This window comes from Carettochelys insculpta, chromosome 3 (genome assembly GCF_033958435.1).
Source record: "Carettochelys insculpta isolate YL-2023 chromosome 3, ASM3395843v1, whole genome shotgun sequence".
Classification (NCBI taxonomy): Eukaryota; Metazoa; Chordata; order Testudines; family Carettochelyidae; genus Carettochelys; species Carettochelys insculpta.
In genome coordinates, this window is record NC_134139.1 from 3,336,233 (window position 1) to 3,358,199 (window position 21,967).

Below are 21,967 nucleotides of genomic sequence, written 5' to 3' on the forward strand. Positions count from 1 at the left end.
TGCCTACAGGTAATAAGAAGCTCCCATTGTGCTGTGTGGTGTCATAGCGACAGGCAGTCAGCTGAGGGTGGTGCTGGCATCAGGCAGGCGTGGTAACTAGCCCACCTACCGCTGTGAAGGAGGCAGCTTGTGGAAACTCTGCAGCCTGCAGCAAGGGTCACAGCGCGGGCCGGGCGCTCTAGGGCGGGGAAATAGCTCAGCTCCTTGCCCCCTTCAGGTCCCCTTGTCTCTGAGAGAGAGCCAGCCCCACTGCTACATGCACAGGAGGCTCTCCTTGGGAAGTGCAACCCAATCCCTATAGCGGCTGGTAGGAAACAGGCAGAGCTACAGCAACAGGGAGGTGCCCGACAGCCTTCGGTTGTGGCCAGACTGGCCCTGGCGCGAGTGCACACGTGCCAGGGAGTAAGACTGCCAATAAACACACACTCTCCTAGCACACACGGGGGAGCTTCCCCTAACTTGGTCCCAGAGCCAGGGAGCACAGGGCTGTGCAGCTGTTTTCGCCTAGAAGGGGCCCTGAGGCCATGGGGGGCTGGCAGCTTGGCAGTGCCACAGCCTGATGGCCTGAGCTGGTGATCTGGGCATTTCCCATAAGCTGAGCAGGGCTAGGGCCAGGTGGAGGGAGGCAGACAGCCCCTGCTTTTCGTAACTGGTGTGCTCGGAGATGTGTTCTCCATATCCATCCAACAGAGGGCGGGGTGTGCTCCCCACATGCACCAGTGCCAGAAACAGATGGGCAACGGCTTCCTCCTGGACGCTGCAGAGCTTAACTCGGAGGCGGAGAAGCTTCCCTGTGCCAGCACCGTGTGGCGCTTGGCTCCTCCTGACAGTGGGGGGGGTGATGACCTCACAGAGCGACCCTGACATCAGCCAGGCAGGACAGAGGTGTGAGACAGGGGCAACCCCAGAGAAACCCCCCACCTCCTGTTGGCTTTGGGGGAGGGCGTCCTGAAGAGGTGGCTCTGGAAGTCCTCTGAGAATGATCCCCTGGCAGTGACCTGGGCCATCCTCTGGGACGTCCCACTTCTCAGAATCTCAATGCTGATTGGCTGATCGGGGGCTAGTGACGGGCCCGAGGCGTTTTCCCAATTTCCCAGCTGTGACCATGGCCGTCCCTTCCTTTGCAGGCTCTGCACGGGGCTTTGTCTGACCTCAGGCCGGCCATGCTGGGGAACCCGCTGGCACAGGCCCCAGCCACAGACGGGCTCCACGCCCCCGGGAGCTGAGCGTGGTCGGGAGGGGCAGCGCAGTTTTACCTTGGTACTGGGGAGAACTGGAAACCCATTTCCCAGTCTGTCCTCCCCGCCTGCACACCCATGGACCATCCTTGGTCAGGGCGGTGCTGTGCTGGGCCCTTCCTCCTTCAGGGCCCTGGCTGGCTTTGGCAACGAGAGCCTCAAATTCCCCACCCACTGCCCAACCTCCCCAGTTCCTGTCATGGGATGCAGGAAGTGATGCTCACAGAAGAGTCGCAGATGCCTTCCAGGAGAACCAGGTGGGCCCACAAGAAAACAGCTTGTCTCCTCCTGGCACTGAGATTTGGAGGGGTAGAATTGTCCTCACAGTTACTCCTTTCCTCTGATCAAGGGTTTCAAGCCAGTGAAGGGCAGGGGGCTGCTCCATCCTGAGGAGAGGTCCAGGACTCAGGCATTCCGAAAGGCCGGGACCAGCCCAGGCGCTGAACATTGTCCCAGTCTAGAGAGACAGACACACTGTGACAATCCCATTCACAAGTGCCATGACCAGTGGCTCAGATATTCCCCCCAAGCACAATCGCTCAGCCCCAGGGATAGGGGTGGACTTGTTTTTACAGCATGTGCATCGGTGTATCGATCCTGACTTGCCTCCTTCGCCCAACATGTGTCAATTTCTGCATCAAGGCCAGACTGTTCCAGGAGAGAGCCAAGGTCGTAAGGCACAGCAGAGCCCCATTCTGATTCCCTGTCCTGTCATGTAACATGCCAGCAGGCCTCAAAGAGCAAGACTGGGAACTTCCATTCCTATAACACAACCAAGTTCCCATCCTTATGTTACAGCCTGAAACCCAGCAAACATAAACACGAGACAGCCATATCAGTCTAACACCTGCGGTAGTACCTGGCAAACCAGAAACCAGGGCAACCTTGGCTTCAGCCCTGTGAGACTGTTAAAAGTGGCGTTGAGTCTGTATACACATACCCAGTAAACAGCTAAGGGATAAAAGCACTGTGCAGAAAACTCCCAATATGCATGTTTTCAAGATTCACTTAATTTGTGTTAACACAAATTAAGCGCAACTTGAAGCCGCTCTGTGGCTGGCTGTCCCCTGGCTTTCCCCAGATGGGGGAAGCTAGCCAGGCAGCTGCAGGGGGTCCGGTTTCTCCCAGCAGTGGGGAAGCTATGGGAAGCTGCACCTGCCTCCCAGAGTGGTGGGAAGCCAGGCAACTGACCAGCACCAGGGCTGTGAGTGGCAGCAGGAGACTGGAAACTGACCAGCACTGTTTCAGCCCCTGCTCCAGCGAGCCAGTCTGGGAAGGGTCATTCAGGCTAACTGGTCCCCGCAGGAGGATGAATCTGTCTCTGTCTCCTGCTCTACTCTCTCTCTCTCTGCAGAGAAAGTGAGGCTGTACATGTTAAGATGTTATCCCGAACTAGCGCCCCTCAAGTGACCTGCCACGAGCTGGCAGAAGATGTTCACATTACAGGCAAGTGGGGCTCATTGGTTTCAGTTCTGGCTTTCCCACAGGAACCAAATACAGGGCTCCTGCCAGCCGCCTGCTGGGGTCTCTGCCCAAAGCCTAGTGCTATGCAGGGCCTTCACCGCCCCGGGAAAGAGGCGATGTACGAGATGGGGGGGCGGATTACCCCCCCACTCGGTGTGAGGCGGTGCGGGGGGGGGACGGCCCCATTGACACCCCCCACTCGGTGTGACGCGGTGCGGGGGGGACGGCTCCATTGACACCCCCCACTCGGTGTGACGCGGTGCGGGGGGGGGACGGCTCCATTGACACCCCCCACTCGGTGTGACGCGGTGCGGGGGGGACGGCTCCATTGACACCCTCCACTCGGTGTGACGCGGTGCGGGGGGGGGACGGCTCCATTGACACCCCCCACTCGGTGTGACGCGGTGCGGGGGGAGGGTGACGGCCCCATTGACACCCCCCACTCGGTGTGACGCGGTGCGGGGGGGGGACGGCCCCATTGACACCCCCCGCTCGGTGTGACGCGGTGCGGGGGGAGGGGGACGGCCCCATTGACACCCCCCACTCGGTGTGATGCGGTGCGGGGGGAGGGGGACGGCCCCATTGACACCCCCCGCTCGGTGTGACGCGGTGCGGGGGGAGGGGGACGGCCCCATTGACACCCCCCACTCGGTGTGATGCGGTGCGGGGGGAGGGGGACGGCCCCATTGACACCCCCCACTCGGTGTGAGGCGGTGCGGGGGGAGGGGGACGGCCCCATTGACACCCCCCACTCGGTGTGAGGCGGTGCGGGGGGAAGGTGACGGCCCCATTGACGCCCCCACCCGCCCTCTGCCGCTTGGCTCGTGCTGGACATGCGCAGTGACAGCTGAACCCGCCTCTCTCATTCTGCCCCAACCCCCCCAGGAAAACGGAAGTGACGCCACAGATTGGCCCGTCCTGTTCCTTTAACAACGGGCAACCGCTCACCCTGGTGACGAGTCGTAATCGGCGGCGCGTCACTTCCGGATGAGCCGCCGCTAGACAGGAGTCCATCCGGGGCGGCCGCGTCATGGGCGTGCACGTGCTAGTGTCCACCCTCCCCTCCCCTCCCCTCCCCGCTCTGCGCTCCCAGGCCTGGCCGGAGCGAGGCGGGAGAAGGGCTGGGGAGGGACCGGGGCGCTGAGGGGGCGGGGCGGGTGCTGAGCGGGCTGGGCCGAGAGGGGCGGAGCCGACGCATCGCTGAGGGGATGGAGGCCGGGCGGGGCGGGGCGGCACGGGCGCTGAGTGGGTGAGACCGGGAGGGGCGGGGCGGGGCGGGGCGGGCGCTGAGGGGGCGGGGCCAGGGCCAGAAGGGGTGGGGTGGATTAGAGCGGAGCGGGCGCCGAGAGGGCGGGGCCGGCAGGGGCTGCGCTGGCCGGGGTCCCCGATGGCCTTACACGGGGCGGCGGCCTGTGCCCGGCCCGCGGGCTGAGCGCGGCGGCGCGGGCCCCCGGGCGGCGGGCGGCGGGCGGCCATGGAGGGGGCGCGGTACACCTTCGTGCTGCGCGACGAGAACAGCAGCGTCTACGCCGAGGTGGCCCGGCTGCTGCTCGCCACCGGGCAGTGGAGGCGGCTGCGGCGCGACAACCCCCGCTTCAACCTCATGCTGGGCGAGCGGAACCGGCTGCCCTTCGGCAGGCTGGGTAAGAGCCGGGCCCGGGGCCTCCCTCGCCGGGGCCGCCGCGCTGTGTGCGGGCGGCGAGCGTGACCCCAGCGAGAGCGGCCCCCCCGCGCGCCTTCCAGGCTCCCGGCATCGCTGAGCGCGCGAGGGCGCGTGTCTGCGCGGGGCCGCTGGCTGCTTTCAGCCCGGCCTGCGGGGGTGGGTGCTGTCTGCGGCAGCCGGGCGCTGGGCCGGGAGCGCGGCAGCAGAGGCGGCGAAGGGGCCGGCCGGTGTGGCTGGCTGTGGGAAGTACAGCTGCGGCTCCACGGTGTGGCAGGGGGTGGGGTCAGTTACCATAAACAGTAGCTGAAAGTTGGCCTTTGTTTGGCGCAGCACGTCTGTTGTCTAAAGGTTGGTTGACCCAGTTGTAGAAATGTGTCACTGGGGGGGTATTGGCGTTTGCGGTCTCACTGATGCCGCGTCAGATGAGAGAGTGTTTATAATTCTGCTCCATTCTAACGTGGGACTGTAGCAGCGTTTTACTGCTGTCTGGAGGCAGAAGGTCTGTCTTATCCTGCTCGGAAACAGGAACAAAGGGATGCTCAGAATCCCAGACCCCAGCAGCTTGATGCTGTGTTGAGATCTCTGCAGTTTCCAGCTGGAGACAAGATTTTTGTTCTTTCAACCACTTTTTAAAATGGAAATGTCCTAGTGTTTATGAACCCAGATTGCTGTTTGGAGTGTTGCATAGTCTGATAATGGAAAGCAAGGCCAACTGGCTCCACAAAATATAACTTTCCTTTCTTGAATTAACAACAAGTCCCGTGGCACCTTATAGACTAAGGAGCCTCAGGACTTCTTGTTGTTTTTGAAGATACAGACTAGCTCAGCTACCTCTCTGATACTTTCTTGCTTTATTTCTCCACCCCCATCTGCCCAGTGCCCTCTTCTGGAAAGTGCTGAATGGCAGAGATCACCTTTCTGCAGGAAGCACTCTGACACTTAAAGGAATAGCTAAGAGTCTCTTTTTTATTTAATTTGAATTTTCCTTGTTGGACTCATTTGAGAGTTTTCTCGCCCTTTTTAAAATCTTGGGGGTGGAGTCAGGATTGACTCAAACAAGGGGGGAAAATTTAACCAGTAACGCTGCTTTTATAGTAACAGAGGTGGCCGTGTTAGTCTGTACCCCAACAAAAGGGGTCTGTCCCATGAAAGCTCATCACCCAATAGATCATTTTGTTAATCTATAAAGTGCTACATTTCTGCCTTTGACAAACCTATGCCCATGGTTTATCACTCATCACTCTGTATGATCCCAACTTTTCTTGCGGGAGAAAACGAATTCTGCTTAGTTGTGGGAGACGAGTAATTTAATAATACCATGGTATCAAAATTTGACATTCAGTGTCTGTCTTGCTGCAGATTTATTTTTATGTATCCTAATGTGAGAAAGGTGAGCCACTTGTAAAAGGGAAACAAATTATCTCTAGCTGGTGGTAAGATGCGACTTAGTCAGTTTTCAAATCCCATTATAAAACAGCTGAATTGTTTATGGAAGTATGTCCCTTTGTCATTGCCAGTTGAGTAATGTATGTTCCGCAGAAATGCATTTTGAACTTGGCCCAGTGAACAGAGATGACTGGCTGTAAAACTTCTGGGTGGAATTTGGCAGGGTTCTCTGTTTCTCTTCAGGAGATGGTCAGTACTGAATTAAGCCAGTCAGTACAAGTATCTTGCTCTCAGAAGGTGTCGTTCATCTGGGGCAGCTCCGAGTGGTCGCTAACAACAGTGGAAGAACGCTGCAATGCTGCAAAAGACTCTGACTGGTATCTCATAGAACTAAATTTGCTTTTCTCTTCTAGTAGAAAGCAGGGATTTGACCCAGTGACCACAGCTACAGTAGAGCTGTGTTATTGGAGGACTGGAAGGACTCAGACTTCCAACTTGGGTGTGAACCAAAGAAATAGAAGGCCCTAAAATTTTTTTTCTCATTCAGAACTGGCCATTAAGGATCTAGCGCAGACCTGAGTGGTACTCCTGTGGAAATCTCTCTACTGTTTCTTGGGCAGAAGACAGCTTTGCATTTGTTTGGTTCGGTGCCCAGATTCACTCCCTCCATCCATTGCTGTGACTGGCAGGAAAATAAACATCCCATAAATTGACCAGAGAACGTAATACCTCTGTGACAGACTCCCCTTTGGCTCCCAAGTCCATGTGGTTTGGCTCTGCAGGCCTAGAAGTGGATGTGGTAGGGAAGGGTGATCCCCACTGCCCAGCCCTCACACCCATTAAGAGTTTGGACTTTTGTTTATTTTTAATTTATGGAAAGCAGACTGTTTTGTATTTAACCCCTCTTGACACAAGCCACAGTAAGCTGCACTGTCATGCTTTAAGCAGGTGAAGCACATCTACAGTAGGTGCAAAAAGAAATGGCTTTAAAAGTGTTTTTTACACAATCATCATAAGAAATTTACTAACCTGGGTACAAAATGTACGTACCCACCCTTGACCATCACGGATCGTGGCAGGGTCACAACTGATTATAGTTACTGCCTTAGTGCTGTCTCAACTGCCCCTGGAAGGGGTGGCAAATAGAATTTTCCTGGGCTGGTCTTGCATTATCAATAACCTGTAGTTTAAAAAAGTTTCACCAAACTATAATCTGTAAGCTGAAGGTGTCCCGTTCTTACAAGAATAGGGACTGATCTGTGGTGTTAGATATTGGGAGTCCTGCACCTGTTTCACTAGTATGCACCCATGAGCACAAGCCCCCAGAATGACTATTTGGCTCCAAACATTTGGGAAGAAAACATTGAGATTTCCGGAATTGTTGAAGAACTCAGCTGTGATTGCAGAGCGACAGAACTATGGACTAGGAGAAAGCAACAAAGCTGAGGCAGCATGTAGGCTACTAACAAACTTGTGGTGGATAGTTTTTGTTTTAACTATCTTGTCCCATTTACTATGGTTTTCCTCAGCGTTCTGTTGTAAAAGCAGTGTGTGCTCTAAGTCACTTTTTTTTATTCCAGCCACATTTCTGTAGGGGATGTTTGTTTTGCAGTTGTCTGGACAGACCTCTCCTTATCCTTGTGCCACCACTTCCATCTCCGCCACCCCCTCTGCCCTCCAAAAGTAGCCAGAAGCAAACTCCACAAGCCTGTCACAGAACTTCTATAGAAAAATTCACCACCAGCAGTATGATAGACCGCAGGAGATCTGTTGAAGTAACAGGGGAATCTGCAAGGAGTCCCTGGCATTTTGCCCACTCCCTCTTTTACAGCCTTGCATTTCTGCAAGGGACTCATGCTACTGCCTCTAGAAGGCCTTCGCTCTCCAGAACAGGGGCATTCTGTAGCGCAGAGGGAGTGTTCCACTGAAAAGTAATTACTCATGTGGAGAGAAGATGGCTGATGTTTAAATGGCTATTTAGTATAGCAAGCAAAGGCAGAAGCTCACCGGATGCAGAATGGAGAGGAGGCACAAATTAGTAAGTGATGGTAATTCACCACGGTACAACTTACTAACGCAACTGGTAGATTTAGTTATCTGAAGTCTCAAAGTTAAGCTTGGCCTCTACAAATACTCTCTGGCTCAATCACAAGTCATTGAGGTGGAATGCAAGAACCAGTAGGTGGGATTCTCTAGCCTGTGTTAATGAGGGGGTCAAACTAAATAGGTGAGGTCCCTTCTGGCCTTTAACTTTGGGGAGAAGGAGAGAAATTTAAACAGACCATTCACTGTTATATAGGATCCCTGGGGTGGGGAGTGTGAGTGTAAGAGTGAAGAGTACAGATGCGGTGTCATTGCTGATCCTGTGGAGCATTTTCTCCCAAGGAGAATAGTGTACAGAAATTGAGAGATGCACCATTGCAGTGAAATACATTTCCTCACTGCTCTCAGGAGGATTGCTCTGAACAGCGTGCGTTCACTCTCTCCCACGCGCTCTCTGCTCACTTCAGTAAATCAGGACAGTTCTCTAGTCCTGTAAAAGAAGGAACATGGGGCTCTGTTCCTAACATAACTCCTCCTCCTGCTCCCTAACATTAGGAATGGTTCCCCTTGCTGTGATTTTTCCCATCAGCATTTGGCTGCTCTTTTTCCCTCTCTACTTTTTTACCTGTCTCTTCTAACTGAAGAATCTTAAAGTGCCTGTGGATAAATATAGTGGCAAAAAGAATAGCCTAACCTCTGCAAGCAGCAATACAATAAAATGTGTATAATGGATTCCTTTTTCTTTTAAGGAAAACGCTGTAATAAGATTGCAACACAGTATCCTCTTCTTCCAACAGAAGCTCCAATTGAGTGACCCTTCCACAGAGCCAGTATGCCCAGTGTTGTGCTTCCTGTTCTGTTTTTTGCTTCAGGCCAGCTCATTAGTAAAGATTAAAGAGCTACCCATGAAAGTCAGTTGCTCATTGGTTTTCTGGGTGCCCACTAGAACAGCTAGAGCACAGTTTTCAGCATGTGGTCTACAGACCCCTGAGGGTCCACAGCCTGTTCAATATTTCCAGAGGGATCCGCAGATCAATTTGAACTTAATCAGGGACCTGCAAATGAAAACAGTTTGAAAACTGCTGAACTAAAGTGACCAGCAAACTAGACTTTCCCTCTTATTGTGTGAGGGCTGCGTGCGTTTGCCTAGCTTTTTAAGTGCGGAACTAACGTGTGTCTTCTGCCTTTCTTCTGAAGCCTGTACAACTGGAGTGTGCCTCAAGCTTTTCTTTGAACTAACTACACGCTCTGTCCCTTCCCAAGCTCTCCTCGTTCATCCTGCGGGTTCAGGTGCCATTGCTCTTTGGTCTCGGAGGATGTCGCTGTGTTAGTCTGTAGCCTCACAAATAATAAGCAGCTCATTGCTTGTTAACTCTGTTCAGGACAGTCTCTAATTTGTGGATCAACTCAGGATGCATTTAGGGGCAGATGTTTAGCCCACACTGGTCGAATGCCGTGTGTGGATGGAATCTGCCCTTCTTCCCCTCTGATGGAGAGAGTCTGGATTCTGTGCCAGCCCAATGACTAGAGGGAGCCTTCAGGAATCCTGAAGTAGCAGCCCACGGGGTTGAGGAAGAATGGGTGTCTGCTTTGTGGCCAGTCCTCTGCTCTTGCTCCCAGTCTCCGTGCTCTGTCTTAAGGAGCTCGTACAGAGCAGAGTAGTGCCAGTGGGTGACCGGCTGCCTATCTAGCTACCCAAAATCCAGTCTTTGCCCCTTTTATGTGTAGCAGTTTGTTCTTTTTCTGAACCAGGTAGAAAAAGTACCAGTACATAATGATCTTCATCTGTACCTGCTGTGAGTAGGGCACGCCCAGCATCGCAAAAGCAGGGAAGTAAGGGAGAAATGACTCTGGGGCATTTTCAGTATTTCAGCCTTGTCCCCAAGCTCTCATGCCGGTTTTCCTGCTGGGAGAAGTAAGGACATCTGTGTGCTTCTGGGCAAGCCAGCTGAGAAGGGCTTGTTTGGTGGTGGTTTCTTATGGGTGGGGGACAAGTTTAGAAGTTGGGGTGGGGGATTATGTTCTTTAACTCTTCAGGGCAGACCATGGGCTGCCCTGTGTTTATACCGTGCCAAACACAATGAGTTCCTGTCATTGGTTGGTCCTCATACCCTACCCTAATAAACATGATGGAAATGTACGAACAGCCATGCTGGGTCAGACCAAAGATCCATCTAGTCCAGTGTCCCGTCTTCCCAAAGCGGCCAATGGAGTAGGAATGTGTAGCCATGTGGGTCAACGCATGTCATTGTTCAACTCCCCTTTACTTCTAACCAAGACAAGTGAAACAAGGTTGTCTCACCAACAAATGAAAGATTCTACTCCTTTCTTAGAAATCATCATTATCAAGACACACAAGGTAAAGCTCTTATTTTTTGAGTACACATTGTGTGTCCTCCCCCTCTGTGGTGGGGAGCAGAGGTGGTTGAGTGATGCCTACGGACTTGTCTAGCTGCTGAACCTCAGCGAACTAAGGATTTTTGAGGTGCTGTAATCAAATAGCACAGATTATTTTCTCTTGTAGGAACCAGGTGGGGTCATGTTGGGGGGAAGTTTGATTCACTGCAGGTATTTGGGGATTTGTGCAATACCAAGTAGGTATGAGTAACTACCAGTGCTTTTTCTGGGCCAGTATGGGTTGTTACACCATGCTGTCACCTCGGCAGCCCCAGCCACGATCGTGCCAGATGGCAGAGGGACCCTGCCAACCCCATGGCTGGGAGCTGACAGGGAGCACAGAGCCCCTGTTCCTAGCGGTCCCTTCCATGAGAACCCTGGATGGTGGTGGAGAGGGAAGGGTACTGACTCTTTTTGAAAACAAAAAAAAAAAAAAAACCCCACTGACAACCAATACTAAAGAAGTGCATGGGGGCACATACAACTTACCACCAAAATAGTTAAAGCTGACTTTGAATTGTCTGTCCCAAGTTAGGTACACTTCATGATGTAACCTGGGCACAATACCAGCATTGCATGCTTATCTGGGGTACTCCTTAACAGAAGGGGATAATTTCATTTTATTTTTTTCTCCTAGCATTCCTCAGTAATCAGTGTTTGCCTCCCCTTTTCCTCTTTTAAATTTAAAAGTTATTCTTAATTTTCCATTTTCTCTTATAGGTCATGAGCCTGGACTTGTGCAGCTGGTAAATTATTACAGAGGAGCTGACAAGCTTTGTCGCAAAGCTTCCTTAGTGAAGTAAGGATTCCACTGAAACCTTTTAGTGTGTTCACGAAAATGTTTTTTCTAATGTGCTAAATATGACATCTGTTCTGGACAATTGAGTAAAAGCACCAAATTTGCCTTTAAAGGCCTACGGTTCAGAGCTCCTTCAGCAGTCCTTAGAAGCTGCATTTGTTTTTTTTATGCAGTCATCTGTGTGGTCAAATAACACCACGTCAGTTTCTAGATACTGCACTTGATTTTTCATGGACAAGCTGCAGTTGTGTGCAATTTGTGCATGCATCTGGTGCTGCCTGTCAAATTGGGGATATCAGAGCAGCAGATGTCATTTAAAGCTTGTACCTAAAGAAACAACCACTACAACATTATCTGTTGTTCCTGGCACATGTATTTTAAAACTTGCCTCAAATACACTATTTCTATCATTCATTTTATAGAGACTTACAGAAGTAGTGCGGTTCAGCTAAGCAGATTTTTTGATCAAGTAAAGGCCAGAAGACCTCTCTTCCCCCCCAGCCCCCCACTTCCAAAAGACAGGACTCAGGCTGAGTTTCATGATGATCCACCCTGCCTGTGTCTCTTGCGAGGAGGAATGCATGTGCTTCTATTTGCTAGAGGGAATACTGAGTTGGTTTATTAAAGCACGTCTTACGGCTGAACTTTGCTTTTGCTAGCGCATCTTCGTTTCAAAGACCCTGGTCTCCTCAAACTTTTAGAAAGACGCCTCTATCATGCTGCAGGGCATCCATTAACCTGTACAATGTGTGACAGGGTGGGGAACACTTTTCAGTGTGGGGGCCACTGTTCTGTACACAAATTAATCGGCACACAAATGACAAGCCAAAAAAAACCACCAAAGCCCTCACTGATCTGGTCTCCAACTGTAGGGGGCCAGGGCTATGGAGGCTGGGTGGGAGGGTGCAGGTGGGGAATTGGCAGATGCAGGAGTGTGCTAGGGAGGGGGTGATCTGGGCAGGATTGGGGTGCAGGGGTGGACTGAGGGTGCACGGTGTGGGTGGGAGGGCAGGGTGGGCATTGGGGAGGTGCAGGAGCAAGCTGGGGGTGTGGGGTCTGGGAGGGAGGAAAGAGGCAGGTGTAGGATGAGGTTGAGGGGTCTAGAAGAGAGGGGGATGCAGGAGTAGGGTGGGGGTCTGGGTGGGAGGGGGTGGAGGTTTGGAGTGCAGGGTGAGGAGCCTGGAAGGGAGGGGGCAGCAGCGGTTGAAAGACACAGGGTCTGGGCTATGGGGGTGCAGTTACCTGCCCCCCCACCCGCTCCAGGCGCTGCTCTGATTGGCTGGAGTTCCAGCCAGTCAGAGCAGCGTATGAAACTTCCACCAGCAGGCTGCAGAGCTGGGTTAATAACTGCAGAGCCCAGAGACTATGCCTGATGTAGCCTGCAAGGCTTGGGGTCCAAGCCGTACACCCTGCCTCAGGCTGGATGCCATGCAGGGGAGCGTTGGGGTCCACATGCAAACAAGCTGCTGGTCATGTTCAGACCACAGGCCAGGAGTTGCCCACCCCTGCTTTACACCATTCTTTGGCCGTGTCTACACTAGCCCCAAACTTCGAAATGGCCACGTAAATGGCCATTTCGAAGTTCCCTAATGAAGTGCTGAAATACATATTCAGCGCCTCATTAGCATGCGCGTGGCCGCGGCACTTTACAGTGACGGGGCTCCTTTTTGAAAGGACCCCGCCTACTTCGAATTCCCCTTAATCTTATGAGCAGATGGGAATAAGGGGACTTCGAAGTAGGCGGGGTCCTTTCAAAAAGGAGCCCTGTTGGGGTGAGCTGCGTGGCGGCAAGGCACGTCAATTTCGAAGTGCCGCAGCCGCCCGCATGCTAATGAGGCATTGAATATGTATTTCAGCGCTTCATTAGTAAACTTTGAAATGGCCATTTCGAAGTTTGGGGCTAGAGTAGACACAGCCTTTGAGAGACACTCACTTATTTCTATATGGTTTGTGGTCACTACCTGTCTTTGCTAAAGCTGTAGCTGACTTCCCTCTCAATCCCGGGGGCCACCAACATTTCTAATTGCTTACAAATCTCTTGTGATTCTGAACAAAGCCGTTTTGGCAAAGGATTTTGAAACTGTTCACCTTGGTTCAAAACCAGAAACACAAAGTGCAGAAACTCATAAAGCAGACAGTTTGGTTTTAGATTTGAGCAAAACCAATAGCATGTGTCCAAGAAGACTCCAGCATATAAAACTATCTTTGCTGTATCTTTATTCTCAGTTTTTCTTAAGGGATCTGGTCCAAAGCCCACAGAAGTCAATGTGAAATTTTGTCACTGATATCACTGGGTTTGGATTGGATACATGACTCCCATCTGGAGAAAATTAGGATATTCAGAAAAGATTTCACCTTTCTGATGACCTGATCTTTCCTGGTCAATTCCCATTGCACAGCAATTTTTGCAGTGGCTTCTGAGTTAGTGCTCAATATTCCCAGTGAAAAATCTTTGCTGGCTTCTCAGAAAGATTTGTGCAGACAACACTGCAGTATCTAGCTGTGTGGTAACATTTTTTCTTTATTTCAGAATATTTGATATTAGTTTGATAAAAAACAAAAATACTAAAGACAGAATAAAAAGATCTAGATCAATGATTTGTAATAGTGTTTATTTAGGAAAACAAATATATACAAACATACAGGATTCCAGTATTTAGTGGTTTCTGAAAAATATTGTCTTATTTTTTTTTCAGCACCTTTAAAGAGATGACTGCTTTTAGCAAGTTAATAGAAATATACACTGTACAGTATTAGTAATGTTGAATATGTTTTAACCATCTTCACAGGCAGGAAAAATGCCAGTTTTAATGATAATTTATACTTATTAAATTCAGGCTCTCTTGGGAGCTGATGTATTCTAGCATTAGCAAGGCTTAATGGTCTGGTGATCTTTTCCAACTAGGCTAATCAAGACGAGTCCTGAGTTATCAGAATCTTGCACGTGGTTCCCAGAATCATATATGATTTATCCAACTAACCTAAAGACTCCGGTGGCTCCAGTGCAGAATGGAATTGGCCATCTTATAAACAACTCCCGGACGGATGAAAGGGAAGTATTCCTGGCCTCCTACAACAAAAGAAAGGAGAATGGGGAGGGGAACGTGTGGATAGCCAAATCCTCAGCTGGTGCCAAAGGTTGGTTTCTCACTGAAGGGCACTGGCTCTTGTGTTCTGTTTGTTTGGTTTTTGTGACTTATTTTTTCATTATTATTTAAAAAACAGCAGGATGATTATTTTACCCGGATCGTGTCTAGCCACAGTTGCAACATGCCTTTCTGATAGAAGCTTGTGCTCTGCACTGGGGGCCTTCACATGAGTATCCCTCTCTCCTCTGCTCCTGGGGAACCATAAGCATTGATTAAAAGTACAAACCTTCACACTCTGGTATTACGGGAGTAGGGTGTGAATAAGTGACCCACAGTAACCTACCCAACGCCACAAACACCCAGTCCTGCTCCTCGGCAGAGGTCTTTGTGTGAGGAAGACCCCAGTGAGAGACCGGACACCTGTTACAAAGCCAGTGCAACCAGGGGCATGGGCAGAGAGCCTGAGGGGGAGGATCAGATTAGGAGTTGCCTGAGGGGTCTGAGGGAAGGGGGGAAAGGGCAAAAGGAGACTTGCGGGGTATAGATGTACAGGAGAAGCATTAGGAGTAGCAGGGAGGTGGTGTGGGGAAATGAGAGGGGAAGTAGGGAGCAGGAAGAGGAGAGATGACTACTGGGGAGGGAGGAGGACAGGAGACGGAGGGTGTGAGAGGAGCAGAAAAGACGGCAAGATAGAGGCAGAGTTGGTCATATTGCTGTGTCTCGGGCAGTGATCAGGGAGGGACCGGGGAGGAGTCGAGTGGTGGCTCCCCATTCCAGTGAATGCGGAGGAAAATGGTGGTGTTCCTTCCGAGCAGCTGCTTAGGGGGTATCTTCATGGGCGTTCCTAGTTGAGCTTGGACCATGAAAAGAACATGGGCACCTGGAGACCCCAGAGTTCCCAGCAAGGCTCAGGCACCAGAAGGCGGCTCGTGATGTCTGCGCTCATGGCTGGCTCTACTGGAAGGGAGGCGAGAACAGAAACTAGGAGAGGTGAGACTGAAACCACAGAAAGGGAGGAGAGGAGCAGAAACACTTCCACTGATGGGCACATGCAGGAGTGGGAGACATGAAGCTAAGTCCTCCCTCTCCTTAAAATCACTGTGCTTGTGTTCAAAGGGAAGCTAAAAATTTCAGCCCTATGACTACCTAGGGCCCTTCTCCCCTTCATTAGAGAGCTGGCTAGGCGGTTAGCTGATGTCAGTCAGTGTAACACCATCACACAGTTCAGCTGTACCAACTCGTTGCAGCCCCGGTCCAGCCTGTAGGCCACTCCAGTAGCCGCACGTTCGGTTTTACAGACATCCCAATCACAAAGATCAAGTCTGAAAATAATCTTAGTACTTTAAAGGAAAATCATATTGATTAATGACTGTCACTAAAGACAAGTATTTTCTCTGGAAAAACATGATTTGTCTCACATAAGACCTCAAGTGACTTATCCAATACTAGGAAAAAAGCTACCAAGTAGTGCTGTGAGGGAACTTTAAATCTGTGCAAAGTGCCTGTAAAAGGGGTTCACATGAATGGATATTGAAACTCCAAAGTGTATCAAAATGTCCCATTAAGATCAGCTTGGACGCAGTCTTCCATAAGTTTTTCCCTTAGAACATCACTCCCCTGTCATTCTGTCCTGTCAGTCAGATTCCTGAGATGTGACCTAGGAGAAGACTTGGTTTCTTGATGAATGCGTTTCTTCCTATCTAATGGTTACAGGATGAAGTACTCCTGTAGTTTCCCAAGCTGACGTTAAAACACTGGTTTGAGCAGTGGCAAAAGCAGGGGTGGCCAAGCCATGGCTCTTGAGCCGCGTGTGGCTCTTGGAGCCTTTAAGTGCAGCTCCTCTTCTGCAAAGTCTGTCTGGCTACACAAAGCCACATGAGGGGAGTGCCATCCGCCCGCTCCTCTCACACACCCCACCGCCTGGTCGGAGATGTGTGTGGCAGCAGCTCTAGCAGCGACTCCAAAGTCACTGGCATGGAATTAGAGCTGAGGGGACCTGGCTCTGTGCTGGGGGGGAGGGCATTCAGTTAGTCAGGAGTCTGGGGGACGGGAAGGACATTGAGCCATGTATTATATATTTTTGTATATCTATATATCAATCTATATTGTATTTATTAGAGAGAGAGAGCGCTATAAAATATAGATATATGATACATGACTCTTTGCATTCTGTCCAGTGCTATTTTGGCTCTTCCCGACCCCTGGAATAAAGCATCTCCTGTACTGGGGGAGTAGCTGTAGCCAGAAGTCGGTAGCACCTTTTATTTAAATAGGGTAAATGTCTCCTAGTTCAGACATGACCCCATCCTGTCAGTTGTTGGAACAAATGTAATTGTGTTTTACCACACAAGCAGAATTGTTCCATAAAATAAAAGGAAGTTTATCACAGACATTAGTCCACCTAAGTGCTCAAAATAGCTGTCCCACACGTTACATCATTTTGTAATTTACCTGTATATAAGACAGTAAAATTCCTTTAATCCTGCACATCCAGGACCAGACAGGTACCAAATTTTCTGGACTGTTGGATGTCACAACCCAGCGCTCCTGCAGCTTCAGAACCCCTGCACGTCCCCAGCTTCTCTACCACCCCATGCTCCTCCTACTGCATTGGGTGACCAACCATCCCATATTGGGCGAGACAGTCCTGTATTTGGGGTGCCAAAAAGGTATCCCTACTTATTTTTTGAAAGGGACAAATTATCCTGTATTTAGGCCCTCGGGGGTCAGGGGGAGGAATTCCTTGGCCACTGCTTCTCTGTGGCACCCTGCAGCCCTAACCCACCCCATGCTTAACCACCCTGCCCCTCTCTCAGGGCCCCAATGCACCACCGAAGCCCCATGACTTATGCAAATTTTGAGGTGCCGCCCACCCACTCCTCACACGTGCCCCACCGCCTGGTTGGAGATGTGTGTGGCAGCTGCTCCAGCAGCAACTCCAGTAAGTCACTGGCATGGAATTAGAGCTGAGGGGGCCTGGCTCTGGGAAAGGGAGAGGGTGTTCAGTTAGAGTAGGAAGTCTGAGGGATGGGAAGAACGTTGAACCACGTATTATATATGTTTGTATATCTATATATCAATCTGTAGCTATCTGTATGTATCTCAGGAGGCTTCTGTATGCCGACCACTGAATTTTTTTGCCAGATTATCTACATAAATGGGACTGTTTTTGCGAGATGCCGGACTATCGGATTTCCGGACCATCAGAGGCCAGACTAAAGCAATTTAACTGTAATAATAACCCTCAGTCTCCTATTGTTAAAAGGAAAATTGCTGGTTTAAAAAGCTAATCAAAGCCAAAGAATTTTAAATGAAGAGTAAACATTTGGGATTTCCTTTTTGAGAACAATGTTAAAGGGATCCCAAGGAGCGTTACATCTGTCCTGTTTCACCCTAACTTAATTCAGCCACAGTGCAAGTGACCCATTCAGCTAATCACCTGCCTCTGTCAACATCCTCTGCATCGAGTGGTGCAGGGTCTGGATGGGGAATTGGGGTCATGAGGTCATATGATTTAAAAGCTATATCATAATGTAGATGGACAAGGGGACCAAATTACGGTTGCCTAAGCAATTGTAATGTGACATTTTCTCACTTTTTCAGTGCTTGACTTTGCCTCATTGCCCTTATTTTAGTCGGGTATTTTTGCATGGACTTTCCTTGTGTGTTTTTTTTTTTTTTAAATTCTGCTGTGGATGTGCAAATGGTGAATTTGAAAGCTTATAGCCAAGCCAGAACTGGGGGGAATTTTCACAGGGAAAGAAAAAGAAGCCTCCCTGTCTACCCCTCCCCACACTGAATCTCAAGCCTCTGCTCCAAATCATGGAGCTGTTGAAAATAATAGTCTGGAATTTTTGTAAGCAATGGCGAAACTCAGTTTTCCTCAAGCCACCTCCTTGAACATTACCATCCTTCTTGTTTGCGATTTTTCAAAAAGTTGAAAGTGAGCCAAAAATCAAGAAAATTTTAGCATGAAGAGTTAGTTTTGCCAAAGTTTAATACAAGCAAGAATAAGGTGTTCTCTGGGGTGTGTTAGGCTGGGCGTACACTGGCCACAAAAGATCGAGTGCTTAGGTTCAATCTTGCAGGGTGCCGTTTTGCAAGTGGCAGGGATTAAGGAATGCCGACAGGTGACACGCTCCTGTCAGCATTCAGCCATGCAGGCAGGGACAGATATTGATGGCTGCACAATCAATTTTTGGTACGCACTCGGCATACCGAAAATTGCATAGCAGCAGCTGGTATTCCAGATAAGTGTAGACCCAGCCTTAGCTGACTGTAACCGTGAATATCACTGCCCAGTAGTGCCGGTTGACCTACCAAGTTCTGGAAACACTGTGTTCTGTTACTAATACTTGAGCTAAATGGAACTCAACAAGTACCGTTACTCCAGTAGTGTGGAATTATGCTTGTTGGAAAGAGGAGCTATTAATGGCTTTTTTTTTTCCTCCCATTAATTGCATAGAAGAAATGGTTTAAATAAACTGAGGAGTGGCATAGAAGTGCTTGAATTGCAACTTGAATTGCTTTGTTTAAATTCAAGGTGTCATTGTGCTGTCATGTGTTGTCTTTCAGATCAGACATAAGCCAAGAGAAAAGTGAGTTTCTTGGGTAAAACACCGAGCTGGGACTAAGATCAGTATTTCATTTCCCAGCTCTTCTGTAGACTCTGCATGTGACTTGGGCAAGCCATGTATTTCCTTCCCGATACCATTTCCAATTTGCAAAATTCAGATAATCCTCTACCTGCCATGTTAGGATTTTAAATTCACTAATGTTTGAGAGGCACCCTGAGGGTACAGTGTAAAAGACCTTATAAGTACTGTCTAAGACACATCACTGTCGGCAAATACTGAGTCAAAATAGAATATGGGAGAAAACCAGTTACACAGCAGCAATATGGAAAGTGTCTTGACAGTAATATAGTGAACACAGGTGTGTGGCCTGATTTGGGAAGAGATTGTTACACACTTTTCTAAGATCAGCAGGGTGATTCTTCTTCGTTCAGTCTTAGGCCACACCTTGGGTCAAGAAATGACGCTGATTAAGCAGAAGAGTGTCTAAAAGGACCTGTCAAAATGATTTAAAGAGTTAGAGGGTATGCTCTGTAAGAGGAGACTGGCTGACCTAAATAGCTATACAAAGTCAGAGAGGATTTTGCTTTAGGGTGAATGGGTTACATAAGATGAGGAGTAGTGTTTAAAGGGGTGGGAGGGGAGCCCTGTGCTGCAAACATTTATGTGCATGCAACACCCTCACACTCAGTGTTACATCTAAGTCAAATTATTCAGGTATGTAGGATAGAGCCTCCTGAAATAAGAAAATAATTCTGGACTGGGAAGACCAGGCAGACAATGGCAGTGATGTGACTACTAGGGATACTAGAAAAATTAACTCAGTTCAACACTAAAAGCCTGGGGAGATCAGTTACCCTGGAGGTCACTTCTGCCCTGCAGTCTCCAACTACATGACGAAGATGATCCTGTGATTTTTGTGGGAGGTTGTGTGTATTGGAGGTTTTCCTTATAAGCTGGTTGTGGAAATGAAGTTCTCATCTCTGTTGCACAGTGATCTCTTCACCGGCGTTATTGTAAATTTAGAATGGTATATTGTTTCTGATAAAAGTTCTCAGAAATACACTAAAAATACGTGATAAACTAAGTTTGGCTCAGAGGTCCCTTAGAAGATTTGTTTAGTAGTTTAAATAAAGTGAATAAAAGAAGCAGAAGCCATGCAGCACAAATCTTAAGACAAGACTCGACTACGTAGAGTTGTGACTCTTAAGTACACACATGTCCCAAGAGCTAAATACATATTTTCAGTTGTATCTCTTATAACTGAAACTGTGTCTTGAAGCCTGGATACTGGTGGGTACCTGCAGGTGAAAATCAATCTGGTTAATAAAAATATTCCTCTGTGATCTCAAGCAGGGTCATTATGCAAACTCTGCTAGGATAGGTCTACACAGCAAAGTTATTTCAAAATAACTATCCTAGTGTCTAACAGCACAGCTGCTATTTTGAAATAGAGATTTAGTTCAAAATTGGTAAACCTCACTGACCACATCTGCACTAGCTCCTTCCTTTCAGAAGGGGCATGGTAATGAGCCACATCGGCAGATGCTAATCAGGAGCTGCCATGACTATACAGCACCTCATTAGCATAATGCTGGCCGTGCATGGTTCGAAAGTGCCGCTTTCAAAGTGTGCGCCGCCCATGTACACGAGGGCCTTTCAGAAGGACCCCTCGGACTTCAAAAGCCCCTTCTTCCTCTTTGGATGGTGCACTATTTGAAAGTGGCACTTTCGAACTGTGCATGGCCAGGGTATGCTAATGAGGTGCTGCATAGTCATGGAAGCTCCTGATTAGCATCTGTTGATGTGGCTCATTACCATGCCCCTTCCAGAAGGAAGGGGCTAGGGCAGATGTAGCCACTCTGAGGAACAGGGCCTATTTCTAAATAGCTATTTTGAAATAAGTATCAGGCCCGTGGACCGCTATGCTTATCTACTTGCCTCCAGCTTCCAGCCAGACCATGCTACACGATACATTGTTTACAGCCGGCACTAAGGTACAACCATATTTGCTCCGCTCCATCAGACAGAGACAAACATCTACAAGACCTTTACTAGGCTTTCCTCAAACTACAATACCCACCTAACGAAGTGAAGAAACAGATTGACAGAGCCAGACGGGTACCCAAAAGCCATCTGCTACAAGACAGGCCTCACAAGGAAAACAAGAGACCACCACTGGCCATCACACATAGCCCCCAACTAAAATCTCTCCAATGCATGATCAGGCATCTGCAACCCATCCTTGACAATGATCCTTCACTCTCACAGACCTTGGGAGGCAGGCGTGTCCTTGCCTACAGACATCCTGCCAACCTTAAACAAATTCTTACCAGCAGCTGTAGACCACACCACAGTAACTCTAAACCTAGAACCAATCCCTGCCACAAACCTATTGCCAACTCTGCTCACATATCTACACCAGCAATACCATCACAGGACCTAACATCAACCACACCATCAGGGGCTCCTTTACCTGCACATCTACTAACATAATATAGGCCATCGTGCCAGCAATGCCCCACTACAATTTACATTGGCCAAACTGGACAGTCTCTACGTAAAAGAATAAATGGACATAAACCAGACATCAGGAACGGTAACATACACAAACCTGTAGGAGAACACTGCAGTCTCCCTGGATGCTCAGTAACAGATTTAAAAGTAGCAGTCCTACAACAAAAAATCTTCAAACATAAAATGGAGAGAGAGCTCTGAGCTGCAATTAATTTGCAGATTTGACTTCATCAACCAGGGATTAAACAGAGACTGGGAGTGGCTGGCCCCTTACAAAAGCAGTTTCTCTGGTCTGGATGTTCACACCTCCACATTAGAATCTGACAGTGGGCCAGATTTCTGCGCCCCCCCACCCCCCAACTGATCTGACTTGTTTTTTGTCCTCTCTTGATCGGTACTACTGATAATGGGCCATTTCCACCCTGACCCTGTAGACCTTGTCAGCTCTTGGCCCTCCCTTTTACTGGGACCCACTCTTTAAATACTCCTCTGAAAGCACCTCCCACTCATGCATCTGATGAAGTGGGTCTTCTCCCATGAAAGCTTATGCTCCAAAATATGTTAGTCTATAAGGTGCCACAGGACCTCTTGTTGTTCTGTGTTGAAATAGGTGCTGTTAAGAGGGAATAAAGCCAATTTCAAAAGAAGTCATAGTGTGTACACTGGCTGTAGTTTGAAATAGGCTCTGTGTGTGTAGATGCTGTATTTTGAAATAGCTAAATGCTATTTTGAAATGCATTTTTGGGTATAACAGCATTATTTGGAAACAAACTATTTTGGATTAGCTCTTCCATAAT

The 21,967-nt window shown here is 49.3% G+C and overlaps 1 protein-coding gene across 2 annotated transcripts in view; it reads left to right on the forward strand.

Annotated features, from left to right (window-relative positions):
- Nucleotides 1–4,051: 4,051 nt before the first annotated feature.
- The window catches only part of TTL (tubulin tyrosine ligase), a 29,869-nt gene continuing 11,953 nt past the window's right edge, over nucleotides 4,052–21,967 (forward strand). For both annotated transcript variants that reach the window (XM_074989231.1, XM_074989233.1), the window contains exons 1-3: nucleotides 4,052–4,345; nucleotides 10,912–10,990; nucleotides 13,896–14,128. In XM_074989231.1, the coding sequence (XP_074845332.1) occupies nucleotides 4,177–4,345; nucleotides 10,912–10,990; nucleotides 13,896–14,128 (481 nt within the window). In that variant the 5' untranslated portion in view covers nucleotides 4,052–4,176. The remainder of the gene's footprint in view (nucleotides 4,346–10,911; nucleotides 10,991–13,895; nucleotides 14,129–21,967) is intronic.